General features: G+C 45.7%; 2 protein-coding genes across 6 annotated transcripts; one reads left to right on the top strand and one right to left on the bottom strand.

Moving 5' to 3' along the window:
• The first annotated feature begins 64 nt into the window (after positions 1–64).
• On the top strand, positions 65–1,627 carry LOC132471172 (protein B4). The gene is made up of 5 exons (XM_060070283.1): positions 65–284; positions 371–639; positions 725–845; positions 927–973; positions 1,046–1,627. The coding sequence occupies exons 1-5, from the start codon at positions 194–196 to the stop codon at positions 1,565–1,567; spliced, it is 1,050 nt and encodes a 349-aa protein (XP_059926266.1). The 5' UTR covers positions 65–193; the 3' UTR covers positions 1,568–1,627.
• Positions 1,628–2,481: 854 nt separating this feature from the next.
• tmcc1b (transmembrane and coiled-coil domain family 1b) lies at positions 2,482–12,460 on the bottom strand. 5 transcript variants are annotated; one of them, XM_060070258.1, is made up of 7 exons: positions 12,027–12,460; positions 8,083–8,126; positions 6,552–6,820; positions 5,055–5,480; positions 4,316–4,836; positions 4,075–4,210; positions 2,482–3,777 (listed from the first exon to the last, which is right to left on the bottom strand). In XM_060070258.1, the coding sequence occupies exons 3-7, from the start codon at positions 6,777–6,779 to the stop codon at positions 3,463–3,465; spliced, it is 1,626 nt and encodes a 541-aa protein (XP_059926241.1). In that variant the 5' UTR covers positions 6,780–6,820; positions 8,083–8,126; positions 12,027–12,460; the 3' UTR covers positions 2,482–3,462. The 5 variants fall into 5 exon arrangements, with proteins under 5 accessions (XP_059926241.1, XP_059926238.1, XP_059926240.1 ...); XM_060070255.1 differs by having other exon boundaries at positions 6,552–7,317; positions 12,027–12,454; XM_060070257.1 differs by having other exon boundaries at positions 4,316–4,800; positions 6,552–7,317; positions 12,027–12,447.
• Between the last annotated feature and the right edge of the window lie 346 nt (positions 12,461–12,806).

Below are 12,806 nucleotides of genomic sequence, written 5' to 3'. Positions count from 1 at the left end.
AGAGTATACATGCAGGTTGGGTGAGAAAACTGCGCAGAAATGTAACGTAATTGGACGCAGCTGGTGCGTCCACGTCGTTTTCAGTGGAATCGACTGCATAAAGCGGGAACGCTGGCTGGTTTTGTAGTCAAACATAAAAAATATTTTTTTAACATCCATTCAACGCTGGGTTTCCTTATCAGTTTTGCTTAGAATGCCTCCCAAAAAGCCCGCGGTAGAAAAGATTGTGCCTACCTCACCTGTTGGTTCGGAGAGCCACGATGACTCTGAGACAGCAGAATCAGGTTTGTATCCCAATGCAACACGTTAACGCGTGTAGTCCAATGATCTAGATGTGTGATTGTGCAATAACGTCGTTTCGTTAATCTAGATGCGGTGGGTTCTGTGTCGACGAGCAAAGTTCCAGCTCATCCCCCGGCCATGGTAATGGTAAAGAATGCTGTGAAAGAGTTGGATTCGCGGAAAGGGGTATCGTCGCAGGCGATACGAAACAGCATCAATGCGAAATATCCCGCTATGGAGTTGGTGAGGCTGAAGTACATGGTGCGTAAGGCCTTGATCAAAGGACTCGAGAATGGCACATTGGTCCGACCTGCCAACTCCACCGCTGCTACTACTGGCGCACAGGGGAGATTTCGGGTAGGCTATTGGGTTGTAGGCTAATTCGGTCCACTGAATTGACTACTTAACCTTGCTTTGAAGTAACGTCCTTTTTTGTGTCCAGCTTGCACCCAAAAAACCCACGGATCCAAAGGAGAAAAGCGAAAACACTGATCCCACTGAGGAAAAGCCAAAGGCCACAAAGGCTGGGACCAAAAAGGCCAACGGTGCAGACAAGGAAGCCGGTAAGCACCGTGCATCATCTGCCAGACTGCTTGCTCCAACTTTAAGGTACTACATTTACCTATTCAAATCGTATGTTGAAGGTACTGGGAAGAAAAAGGAATCAAAGAAAAAGAGCGAAAATACTGAGGTATGTTTGTTTTATATGAAGCATTGTTTGTTCAGTTGGCATAGAAACGCTTAACTTTCATCTTGTCCCAAGACTGTCAAGAAGACGAAGAAAGCCGATGCTGCAGCGTCAAAGGTGGCCCCAGCAAAGAGACCCAAGGCTAAGAGGGGTGCCGTAAACATGGAGGCTTCAGAGGAGCTGTTGGATGATGTGGAACCTAAAGCAAAGGAACCGAGAGCCAAGAAGCCTAAGGCAAAGGAAGTTGAGGCGAAGGAAGTTGAGGCGAAGGAACCCAAAGCGAAAGCACCCAAAGCTGTGAAGGAACCTAAAGCAAAAGCACCCAAAGCTGTGAAGGAACCTAAAGCTGCCAAGGAAGTTAAGGCCAAGGAACCTAAAGCTGCCAAGGAACCTAAAGCTGCAAAGGAAGTTGAGGAAAAGGAACCTGATGCTGCAGAGGAACCTGATGCTGCTGAGGAAGTTGAGGCAAAGGAACCCAAAGCTGCAAAGGAACCTAAAGCTAAAGCAACCAAAGCTGCCAAGGAAAAGGCCTCGGTCAAGGATGACAAACCCAAGGCTACAACGGCTGCCGGGAGGCGCGTAAAGATCACAGAATAATTATGTAATGCATGTTTTTAAATTGTGTTTGCAATAAAGAAAATCTTTAGTTAGATTTTGTACTTGACTGCTTTCATCTAATACTAGTATTTGTTCAGAGTTGTGTAAATGCACCATCTGTCGAATCAAAAGGTATTTTGCGTGGGACGGCTTGTTTTGAAAGTTTTCACAATTCTCGACGTTTGGAGACCTATTTAAATGGACCATCAGGAAGAGTTGTACCAGGCTTGACACTCGGTTCTCAAGTGTTCAAATATATTGTGCACAAGATGACATGTTTCCTTTGCGGTCGGATTTTACATCTTATCCCTCTGGTTAGACCAAAAGGTGGCCTCATTACCTTTCCTGGCGAAGAAGCGGTCATTGCAAGTTTCAGATTTATCTTGCATTAATACAATGATCAATTCACTTTTCCCATTAGTGTGCACCAAGACAGGTGACTGTTCACCAGTACGGAGACTGAACTGTCTGAATCCGGCCTCATCCCTTCTGTGTGCCAACAGATGGGCTAGGGCTGTGGGGTTGTCCTTATTGGTTAAAGGCTCTGCTAGTAGTGGACTAGCTCTAGACATTTTAGTAAGGTACAAAAACGACATGTGACATTGGCAGTTGAGTCAGCCATTTTTTTTATAGAACTGAAATTCTTGTCACCACGACTGCCAGATGTCTTGTTCCACTTTATAGTTAAAGCAGAGGCAAGAAATCCTGACATTTCATGTTTCTTCATGCTTGAATGACCAATTTGTTTTAAATGGTTGAAAAAGGCACATTGGTTTCGGTGCAGGGTATATGTAATTTGTCATTGATTAAAATGGCTGCCGTTTTATTTTAGTGCTAATGACCTCTTTGACTGAGATTGCAATAAAACTTAGCAAATAAATATACTTTCATATAGTCATGAAGGAAAAGCAACGTTTATCACTTTTAAAACAGGATGTTTATTTTTAAAAAATAAAAAGTCAACTAAAAAGCATTACTCTTCACCAATAGAAACAGTACGGAAGCACTGAGTCTTTGAGCATTTCCATCGCTCTTCAAGTAGGTTCATTCAGTTCATAGATTATTTTTCTGCAGTGGCAATGCAGTCAGGACCGTGGCAGCCAACATTTTAACCTTCAAACGTTTAGCCTAGACGTCCACTTCCTTGCCCCGGTCGTAACCAGTGTTAATGACTTCACACGCTAATAACGATATGTCGAAAGATTCACCACAAATCAATCCAGTGCCGAGCGGGTTTGTTTCCATAGCAGTGCAGTTGATCTGTCAGCACCTTGTCCTGCCTTCCTTCTGAGTTGGAACAGAAGATGTTTTTTTGGGATGAGCTGAAAATATTTGGGTGGAAGATAAAGTAGATGATTCAATACCATTTAAAAACAAAAAAACTAAGCAAAACATAAAAACAAAATCAAGTGAACTGCTGATTATCACTGAAGGTCAATAAGAGGAACACCCTTAAAATCAACAGCTTATCAAATTGTGACAAATCCATTTCACTTGAATCCACTACACCGATAAAAGTTTAATACAATTTTTCCCATAGAATTAAAAAAATGTGTAAACAAATTCACTCAGGAGAGAGAAGTCAAGTGTGCTGTTCTCTGCCCCTTCAACGTATGCACCCATCCTCTTTCATCCACGCCGACATTGCACCAAAGGTATATAGTGATTGCCCCAACGGCAAAAATCCGAACTTTGCCGTTTCGGCCACCCTTTCATTCTTCTTCTTGGTGACGCTCACACTAAACATTGTGTGGAGCGCCTATTGAGGTGGAGCGGGAGGAGAGCGCCAGTGGGGGGCAGACCCTGGGATACACCTGGCTTTGATATATTCCCCTCCCAACACTGTACACCCCCTGTATCGTCTTTCAGCGACCCATAGCCCCTAGGGGGGCAGGTCATCTGGGGTGCAAAAGGAAGCGGTCCGTGTACTGCGAGATGGCCTCCCAGTTCCTCCAGAGGAAGGCGAGCAGGATCACCAGGAGCAGTGTGGTGAAAGTGCGGCTGCGCGTCTTCATCAGGGGGACCACGCAGTTGGCCACGGTGGAGACGAACACCAACAGCACGGCCATGACGGCCAGCAGCACGTTGATGAGCTTGCCCAGGAGGGTGCGCGCCGTGGCGTTCTCCAGGCCCTCCAGCTGCACCGTCTGCTGCTGCTGCTGCTGCAGCTCCATCTTGGAGATCCGGGTCTGACAGGCCTCTAGTGCCTCCTGCAGGTCAGTGGGAGAGTTGTCATTCAGAAGGCTCTGATCTTCATTCTAACCTTATGCACACCTTTCAACCTTTCTGTGACCCAATACATCAACATAACCATGGTGGACATAATGCCGGAATATAATCATTTCAAACGTATGGAAACTTTTACCATATTGAATTGAATAGCTAACCTAATACAAGCAAATGCACAACCCAAACAAAATGACAAAATGAATGTTAAAAGTGTGATGCGTCTAGAAAATGTCAGGTCTTTCAGGTCTACTTTACGTCTACAGTCTGGTGAGGCATACCTGTATATCTCTAGCTCTTTCATAAGACTGGTAAGCAATCTTCTCCTCCATGCTGGCTAGCTCTTGTTTCAAGTTCAGGATTTCATTTTGATGCAGTTCTGTTAAGTCATTGAGTTGCTCTTCTAAGCGTTCGCACCTGAAAAATACAGGGGTTCATGAAAAAACGGACAATAAAAACTATTTTAAAATGTATTGTTCTTGCTTACATGCCAATAGCACCGTTCCCATGAACATTTTGCACCTGAATCTCTCTTCTTGGAGGGACTCCATGATCATTGTGTTGTCCCTCTGATAGTGGCCCTTCAGGATCTCAAACGACTCCTCTATCCGACCCTGGTTCTCCCGCAGCTCCTGGATCTCGTGGAGCAGCGCGTCGAAGCCGGACGCCTGGCCGTGCTCCAGGGTGTTCCCTTTGGAGCTGGGGGGGCCCCCGGGGGCCCCGGTGGCGCTGATGGCCCCCACCGAACCGGACGTGGCGCTGGAGCAATCGTCCTCGCTGCCGTACTTGGGGCTGGACTGCAGCTGCCCCGCGCCGAGGGTCCGGGCGGCCCCGGGGCCCACGCACTCGTCCCCCTGGGTCTCGTCCAGGGAGTCTTTGAGGCCCGCGATGTTGTCCGCGCTGCCGAACTTGTTGCGGATCAGGGACGCGATCTCCCTGGGCTTGGATACCACGGCGCCGGCGGCAGAGTGAGTGGCGTGAGAGAAGCTGGAGAGGCCCCCGGTCACCTGTAGGGGGCAGAACTGGGTAAACAAACACTTGGGCTGGGCCACCATGTTTGTGGGATACAGAGAAGTAGAAAATTCAAAGAAAATCAGCATGCTCACTCTGAAGAAAACATACATGGTTCCACTTTTATACTTTATATAATGTCATAGAAAAAACAACAATGTGGAAAAGTAGCGGGAAATACATGTCAAGGTTTGAAGCCTAAACAACAACAACAACAACAACAACAGGGGGAGTGCAACATGCTCCACACCTTGGCTCCAACGTCCTTCAGTCCCTGATGCATGTCCCGGAACACGTCCTTGGGCGCGCGGGGGATGCCGTTGTGCTCCACCTCGCGCAGCTTGCGGTGGTAGTGCTCCAGCTTCCTCTGCAGCTGCTGGATGGTCTGCGCCGACTTCTGGTTCTTCTTCTCGAACACCTGCTTGATGCGCGCGCTCTGCTGCTTGTCGGCGTTGTTGGCCAGCTTGAGGTACTCGGCCACGTTGTCGTCGCGCGCCGTCTGCTCGATCTTGATCTGCTCGGTGAGCTTGAGGATCTTCTGCTGCAGGTGGGCGATGGCCAGCTTGGTCCTCTGGGGGTCCGGCGTGCCGTCCACCACGTCCAGCCCGTAGCCGTCCGCCCCGTAGGAGAGGGCGATGGGTGAGACGGCCGGGCCCGAACCGTCGTAGCGCTCGAGCTGGTCAGAGAGGAGGGTGAAAACGGGAGGCGGGGTGAGCGGTCCCTACACCGTATCAGGTGTAGGGACGGACACGGGACCCAGAGAAGGCACTGATATTCAATAAGCTGACAGTCATCTTTAAATGTGTGGTCTGTTTAGTGTACTATTAATTAAATAGAATTGTACGATTTAATAGCAAAACTTACATATGTATGCTATGAGCGTCTCAAATCAACACAAAGTTGTCTACAAGTAACAGTAGTTTTAGACTGTTTGATTTGGTGGCCAGCAGAATTAGCATTTTAAACGGAATCAGAAATTTGGAAATTATTCGCTTTATTTAGACCGTGTTACCGTGTTAGCATTTTAAACGGAATCAGAAATTTGGAAATTATTCGCTTTATTTAGACCGTATTTAGAAGTGTTACCTAAATGAAGCCATTACTCCAGGCTTTAAATGCTCTCTGACCTGAAGTAGACTTAAAGGCAGCAACCGCTAAATTTAGAAAGGCTTACCGTGCATAGCAACCAACTACTCAGACGAGATCAGTGACATTTGCAATGCTGCTTACATATCTAGTCACCTTTCCAGCAGGGCAGGGCCCAGCCATTAACAACCACCCGATTCATTACATGTACCCCACTAAGTACTGCTTCAATATAATCCCTGTTGAATAATTAACTTGAATATTACGATGAATTACTTCCCACATGCGTTGCTAGATAATTGGACGACGCTAAACACATTTTGTCAGAAGCCACATGCTCTTGTTTAATGTGCTGGATGAGAATTGAGTTTCTCCGAGAACCACGGAGAAGCTCAAATGAAGGGTTATTAACTTGTTCATTCAATCAGGACAACGTTATTGTTCTATTTGCAATGTATTTTACAACACATTCTGGGTTTTTTTGCCAAGCGTTCTTCGTGGCATGTTTGCACTGTTGGTAATTATATTGGCCCATTTAGTGTTCACGCAAAGTGAAAACAGTAAACCCCACAAAGCAAAAGGGCTGTCAATGTTGATTTGTGTGTTTAACTTTGCAAAAGGCCACAACAGTAACCCTGGGACTCGGCGGCTGGCTGTGTACCTTGTCCGGCTCCTCCGTGGAGTGGTAACCCGACGTGAGCAGTATGTCCGCCAGGGCGGGGCAGGTGGGCGTGTCGGTGGTGGAGGAGGAGCGCGGGCGCCCGGCCTGTAGCAGGGCCTCGTGGGTGCTCCGGCGGTGGATCTGGGGGCTTCCTTTCTGGGGGAGCTCCCCGGCCCCCCCCGCCGCCTTGCTGCGGCGGCTCTGCAGGCTGGTTCCTCGCTTCATCATGGGTGGGGCGCCGCGGATCTGCTGCAGGACGCGACTCAGAGCTGCGGGGGGAGCGGAAGCGGCAGGGTTGTCAGAGTCCACGGGGGGCCCCGAGGAGGCGGGGGGGTCCCCTGCCTCTGGCCCTGGGTCGGCGGGGTCAGGGGCAGGGGCCAGGGGCGCCGTGGCGTCATACGGGGAGACGGAGGAGCGCCGGCGCTGGGGCTGGAAGAACTGCTTCAGCCCGTGGCCCAGAGCGCCCATGTTTTCCCGGGCATTGTGGGTGATTTTGGACAAACCGTGCTCCGTCTCCGACGCCCGCCTGCCGGCCTCCGTCTCCGAGCGGCCTCCGGCGTCAGGCTCCTCTGGGCTCTGCTCGCTACTAGCCTGATCCATCACGGGCCTCCAGTCTCACAGTGTGGGGGCACTCGGGGGTGCAGGGGACTAGCTATGTCCCGATGCCACACCCCCTCTGAAAGGCTGGTTCGGAGCCGGAAAGCAGAGGGGATGGCGCTCAGACGAGCGTGCATGCATCGGTGGTTTGGCGTAATGTCATGCTCGTCTGATACAAAAAAGGAAAATAAAATGATTACGGCATGCGACAGCGACAGATGAACGTATATACAGCAGAAGAGTGGAAGAATAACATAAGAAAGCAAAACTTGAGTTGGGACCGAGACATGGGCCTTGGAAACTGAATTTAGGGAAAACAGATGTTCAATTTAGAACAAAAAAACCTTTGGGTCAAACAGCATGTGACATGTCTGACAGTCCCAACACACCAGTACAAAAACACTAAAGGTCTAAAAATGATATTTTAAGTTGAAGAATGGTTTCTGAAATACTAATAGCTTCATTTTGGTTCAAGTTGTCAATGAATCCTAGAGCTGTAGGTCAGACCAAATCTCTAGAAGAATCTGCCTAATAACATTTCAGAAAGTATTCAAATCAAGTCATACGTAAAATACGTGAATGGTTTGATAACAGAAATTCATGAGTTGTAGGCATGTGTTGATGAGTTGTATGTGGATAAAATCCATGAGGCTCAAATGAAGAAAAATGATGTGGTGCGCTGATTCTCAACCTTACAAAGGGAATCATACATAGCCCTGCTTTCAAAGGGTGGGCTGATTGCTGCTTGGTTCAAAACTAAGAGATACACTGCAGAGAAACACACCATGACTTGAATTACAAATGGCTGCTCGTATAAAAGGTTTAGCTGCACCAATCCATAACAGAGACAGAGATATATAAGAGAGAGACAGAGACGGAGACAGTGTGGGAGACAGTGAGAGACAGGGAGAGCCAGAGAGGGGCAGAGACTTACCATTAGCCAAGCTTCTCCTCTTCTGGCTCACAACTCAGGAGTCGCTAAACAAGAAGCACTCAGATTAGCTTCAGCTATATTGATTTTAATGGCATTCACATTAAACCGGTACCCGTAAACGAGAGCAGTAATGCATGTTTGTTATAACTGTTGTCTAAATACGTACAAATACAATAATGCCAAACAATTCAATCATTCCAGTAGTCTCCACAATAATGGCATTCAAATGTCATACAGAAATATGGTAATGGATATATATATTTTGACTTCGTTGTATTGTCTATAAGATAATAGAGATGTTAGAATCGATCAGGGAGGTGATGATAGGTAACTAAAGATGACATCTTTAAACTCAAAAGTCATCCTTAGTTTCCCCTAACTCCATGAGTCATGGTGATGGCGCCTCGTATGGCTGCTTCGGTGTGTTGGTGCACACTTCTGTGTTTGTTTTTAGTCTTTAATAGTGTTTAATTTAGTTTATTGCGAATCAAACCGGATTATTTTGTTTTATTGTCTTATTGTCACAAACTGTGTTAGTTTTAATTCTGTTTATTACGGATCAACTCAGACTTTTTTTAGGTTTTTCCATTTTTGTTATTGTGTTGCTATGGCGATGTCACGGATAATTTTTTACGAGAGATGAGATCCTTAACATCAGGGACTCAACACCATCGGATTTATGTCCCAACTTTCTCGCCTCTCCCGTGGACTTACAAGACCTACTTATCCAAGGCCCTGGTCTCACAGTGAGACGGAGAAAGAGAGGAAAGCGCGAAGGAGCCCTGGTGCGATTTAGGAAGAGAGGAATGCGGTCGCCTTTACCGAGTATAATCCTCTCCAACGTCCGCTCACTCTGCAACAAAATTGATGAACTACGTCTTCTCATCAGGACTAATAGGGACTTTTCTCTCTCTTCTGTCATGTGTTTTACGGAATCCTGGCTGACTGAATCTACACCGGACTCTGCAGCACAGCTGACCGGCTTTCAGCTGTTACGTGCAGACCGCGATCCAACTCTTTCTCGCCACTTGAATCCAACTCTTTCTCCCCACGGCAGTTGGGCTCACAAACAAGCCCCCTGCATCACAATGACTCTGGGTTTACGTACTCAAACTAACTTGCCCTTCTATGGCCAATTTTTTTTTTTTTTTTTTTTTATTTTTTTTTATTATCTTAAAAAACATTTGTCCTTTGTTCTTGTTTATGCTTTGTTGTTATGTTATGTCTCATGTCTTATGCACCAACCACACCAAGTCAATTTCCTGTGTGTGTGAATATACTTGGCCATTAAAAGAATTCTGATTCTGATTCTGATTCTGATGAGACTATGCAGACCAACTGGTCAATACAGGGCTATTAGAGATATTTCTTTATGAATGAAACGCCTCAAGCACCCATCTGGAGCATTCCATTTATCTGCACTAAAGCTATACATGTTCCACATATCCTTCAATACAAAAGAAGTCAACTGCTGTTCAGATACAAGGCTAGCCCTGCATTGTGCAACTTCCTTTAACCTTTGAAGGGCACAGGACAATCCTCACAGTATAAATAAAAGGGTGTTTACATAAGAGAACTCATGCATCTATGTTACCTTTATCTTGGGGGACGTGCTGTGCCACACTCAATTGTGTCATATAACAAGAAGCACAGTATATAACCTACACCATAAGTAAAAAACGTTACCATTTGTGGAAGCCTAAATAATACTATGTTGTGATCACACCGAGGACATTTGACAGGCTAGAGCAAAGTCACCATGTGCAAAGCAATTCCGTAAAGCTTAACAGGCCCATGAAATGAATTTAGTCATAAATCACGCAATGTACTAGCTAAATGTTAAGTACTGTTCACTTATCCGCTTGACCTGCTTCTATATTTACAGTCATTATGTGATTAAAATGTTAATTTAGTGAATAAAAAGAATTCAGAGGAAGTCTGATTTTTTTAAATTATAGCAGGGTCTTTTAGGATACATAAAAAATCATACAAAATATTTTTTTAACAAGCTGCAGTATATGCATCTGTCATTTTGGCATGCCATCTATTAAACCGTGTCAGGCACGTTCCCTGTTTTAGCGAGTAAAAGAAACCTAACGAAAACCACGAGTACACAACATACATACATGGAGAGATCCTTTCCCCGAAACAGTAATGGCTCCTGGCTGACTGTTTTCTAATGTTGCCTATGCAACGTAAAAAGCCAAATTAACATGGCAGATGTAATTTCTAGAATATTTTTATGTTAATACTATTAGAACTTAGAACTCGATATCCTGAATAAAATAAAAGTGTGTGATACATGTTCATGCCAAATCATAACAAAGCATCACTTAACAGGCTCCAGGGCAAGGCATTTGTGCTTGAAGTGGGTCAGTGAACATTCGACTGTCACGCTGTTGACAGCCTCTGCACATCCAGCCATCCAAGGTCAAAAGTGACCATCCTTAGTATTGGTGTCTCTGTTCCAAGTACCATTTAGCTTTGGGGCTTTACCAAGTGCCCATGCTGATTATTCAGACAATTAAGACCCTACCTTGGATTTTGTCATGTATTGTTATCAAGCCATCTCCTACATGGAGCAGAATAATTTAGAAATAATATAAAATTAAACTATGATAAAACCAACGTGGTATACTTAAATGTTACATTTTTAATGGATTTCAGAATCAAAGCAAGTTGTTAGGGGATGCCACCAATAAGCATTACCCTCGCTTGTCTGATGTAGATATATTAAGTATGATCAAATAGAACAGAAACTTCTTTCTTAATGACCCCTCCTTGTCATGTTATCTGGTTTAATAAACATCAAATGGCCGCATTCGTACGTTTTCAGAAGATAAAAGCACTTGATGCATTGCACAAAATGAAGATATGGGCATGTGGAAATATTAATGAATCAGCTTTTCATGATGCACACACGCAGTATAGTGCAATGGGCACCTCGCTAGCTTACTCTGGCAGGCCTGGCTTCTTACACTTCAGGGAAGACATCAATTATACGAAACTTGCCATTGGACGACTGTAGTGCTTTTTAAATCCATACATACGTTTCCCCCACATATATGGTTCGCTTGCAAGCTAGCGTGTGGGTATAGCAGGTGGCTAAAGCTACAAGCTAAAGATGCATCAGATCGTATTCATTTTGTCTTTAAGGGCGAGTCTTCGTGGCCGTGCTGAACAAGTTGGTGGAATGGTTAATAAATAATCCTGTTATAACAGTGTTTTAACGCTCGTAGAAGCCCATATGTATTCAACTCAACAAAATGTCATATCTTTAAAAAGTGCATTCTGGTAACCGATCATCTATGGTAAATGGTCCATCACTTTACTCAAATAACTGGTGGGAGGCTTCATTACTCATAACAACGGAGCAACCAAGACTACTCTTGGTTATCCATTTCGGTGTTTAGATATTTCAATTGAGGAGGTTATCTGCCGTGGCCAAAAAAAAGTCCCCACCTGCTAGTGCGCTTCAATGAAGCTTCCCTCAGGCTTGTTTATATCCAGCACTACACGGTACAAAGTCGGCTCCGACGCCGACACGGCACTGGCCTAGCCAAGGGTATCCATCGGAACCTGGGGTTCGTCTTGACATGGAGCAGTGTCGCCTCCCGAAACGAGTGACTCTGTCCGTGCACCGACGCCTAGCATCGCCCGCCACCCTGGATCGACGCTTCGTGCCAAAACACGCGCTGACCCCACGTCGGCTCCGGCGCTCGGCGGTGAACTCCCCGGCTAGGTCGCTAGCTTCTTAGAGCCGCCTCAGCCCCTAGTTAGCCGAGCTACAGACAAATCCCGGAGACCTCGCCAGGCTCGCCAGCCAGCACCGATAATCGGATCAACGGAAGTAATCGCCCGTATAAACACCGCATAAAAACAAGCATATTGAGATTTTACTTTGAGTGTTGAAACAAAAGTACCGTTTGCGAGCCTGAACTTACATGGGCGCTGAGAGGGCTGTGTTGATGACCGTTCATTTTCCCGATGGAACACTCCCAAGGATGACGTCAAATGGCGCGCTCCGCGTCAGGACAAAGTGCATCAATAACCATAACGTGCGTCTCAGTGCAGGTGGATTGGTCCAAGATATGGCTTATTGGTCGAAGCCGATTAGAAGGCCCTTGACATCGACGCGATATCATCACCTATAAAAAAGTTTTTAATTTAAAGCGAAAGACTTATCCAAATAGGTCAAATTTGAGTATGTGGGACTTTCGTTTCGATTATAGTCTACAACACAGACACATGTCATTTAAAAATAATAATAATAATCGATTAGCCTGATTACATAATGACAGTGATTGTGTGACGATATTCCATTCAAACGAGGATTCTTATAGTGTAATGCAGCTGAATGGGGGGGGCTCTGTAATTACGTATCAGAAATGGATCTTTCCTTGAGAAAACAGGTAGATCAATAAATCAATGAAGTGAGGAACCAATAAGTTGAATAATAATCGAATTGTCAACAGTGAATATAATACCGGTGAGGCCTTAAAGACTATCATGTTTTTTTATGTCTGATTTGCGTTGGAGAAAGGGACAGAGGGAGGTCAAGTTTGAATCCCTGTAGCTGCATATGGCTTAGGGCTACAGGAGGGGCTGTGGCGAATGGCTCTTCACAGGGGGAGGAGGCAGTACATCATCTGTGGTGTCCTTCACACCGGTTCTCTTCTGGCGACAGAGGGCATTGAGGGTAAATAAGACTGTGGAGATTGTGG

Source organism: Gadus macrocephalus, chromosome 13 (assembly GCF_031168955.1).
Source record: "Gadus macrocephalus chromosome 13, ASM3116895v1".
NCBI lineage: Eukaryota > Metazoa > Chordata > Actinopteri > Gadiformes > Gadidae > Gadus > Gadus macrocephalus.
This window is presented reverse-complemented; position numbering and strand designations above follow the sequence as displayed.